General features: G+C 31.8%; 1 protein-coding gene across 1 annotated transcript in view; it reads right to left on the bottom strand.

Annotated features, from left to right (window-relative positions):
- The window catches only part of LOC111710896 (frizzled-4), a 3,181-nt gene extending 2,901 nt beyond the window's left edge, over positions 1 to 280 (bottom strand). The window contains exon 1 of the mRNA XM_023485081.1: positions 54 to 280. Within this exon, the coding sequence (XP_023340849.1) occupies positions 54 to 197 (144 nt within the window). The 5' untranslated portion in view covers positions 198 to 280. The remainder of the gene's footprint in view (positions 1 to 53) is intronic.
- Positions 281 to 848: the final 568 nt, after the last annotated feature.

Here is an 848-nt window from a genome sequence, read left to right as displayed (position 1 = left end):
GGGGCGTGGGGTTATCTCTACGCCCCCCCACCTTCCCTTCACCCCTCTCTTACCTGTGTTTGGTGTCCCATGATATTAGGCATCCCTGTACTCTTGTACCCCAACCTGCTGCACACATCCACCTTGATCGCCTCACATTTCAACTCCAAGCACAGACACGGAGTCGTCAAAATAAATAAATACAAGAAAATCTTCATAATTGTTCTTTTAATCTCACACAATAATATTATTTAATATTTAGCCCATTGTTATGTTTCTTTTTCCTGAAAATATAATTTAGAGAAACTAATTAAATAATAATATAATTTAAGCCAATCTGATCCTTCACAGCAATTCCAGCTATAATACGTAAATTTAAAGCAAAAACTTATGTGTCCACTAAGTCCCAAAATAAATTTATTTGACGTATAAACAATTTTCTACTTTGTTTAGATGAAAAATAAACAAATATGCGCAATTGCCCCGTAATATTCTGTCGGAGATTGAAGACGAGTCTACGCTGATGAAATAAATAAAATATAGACTCTACGCAAAAATAAAATAGTCGAAGCCGTTATTCAATGTCGTCTTTTAAGAAAATAATTTTGTGTAAAGCTTTAAAGTTTTAAAGTAAAAGTACATATGAACTTAAGACGACGACATTAATTTTTAGCTTAAATATATTCACAATTCCTAGAAAGAAGAAATAGATTTTTACCAATATTAATATGTGTCATTTCTCTAAAGTACAATTATAAATGATTTGGCAATTTTTTTGTGTCATGTTAAAAATTGCATTTCAACATTGATTCAGAACAAACTTATTTTTTCTTATTTTTGTCAAAGGGCAGTCACAGAATGAGGGGGTA

The sequence above is a fragment of the Eurytemora carolleeae genome, unplaced genomic scaffold, assembly GCF_000591075.1.
Source record: "Eurytemora carolleeae unplaced genomic scaffold, Eaff_2.0 scaffold1074, whole genome shotgun sequence".
NCBI classification, from domain to species: Eukaryota; Metazoa; Arthropoda; class Copepoda; order Calanoida; family Temoridae; genus Eurytemora; species Eurytemora carolleeae.
Note: the sequence above shows the minus strand (reverse complement) of the source record. Positions and strands in the feature narration are given on the sequence as shown.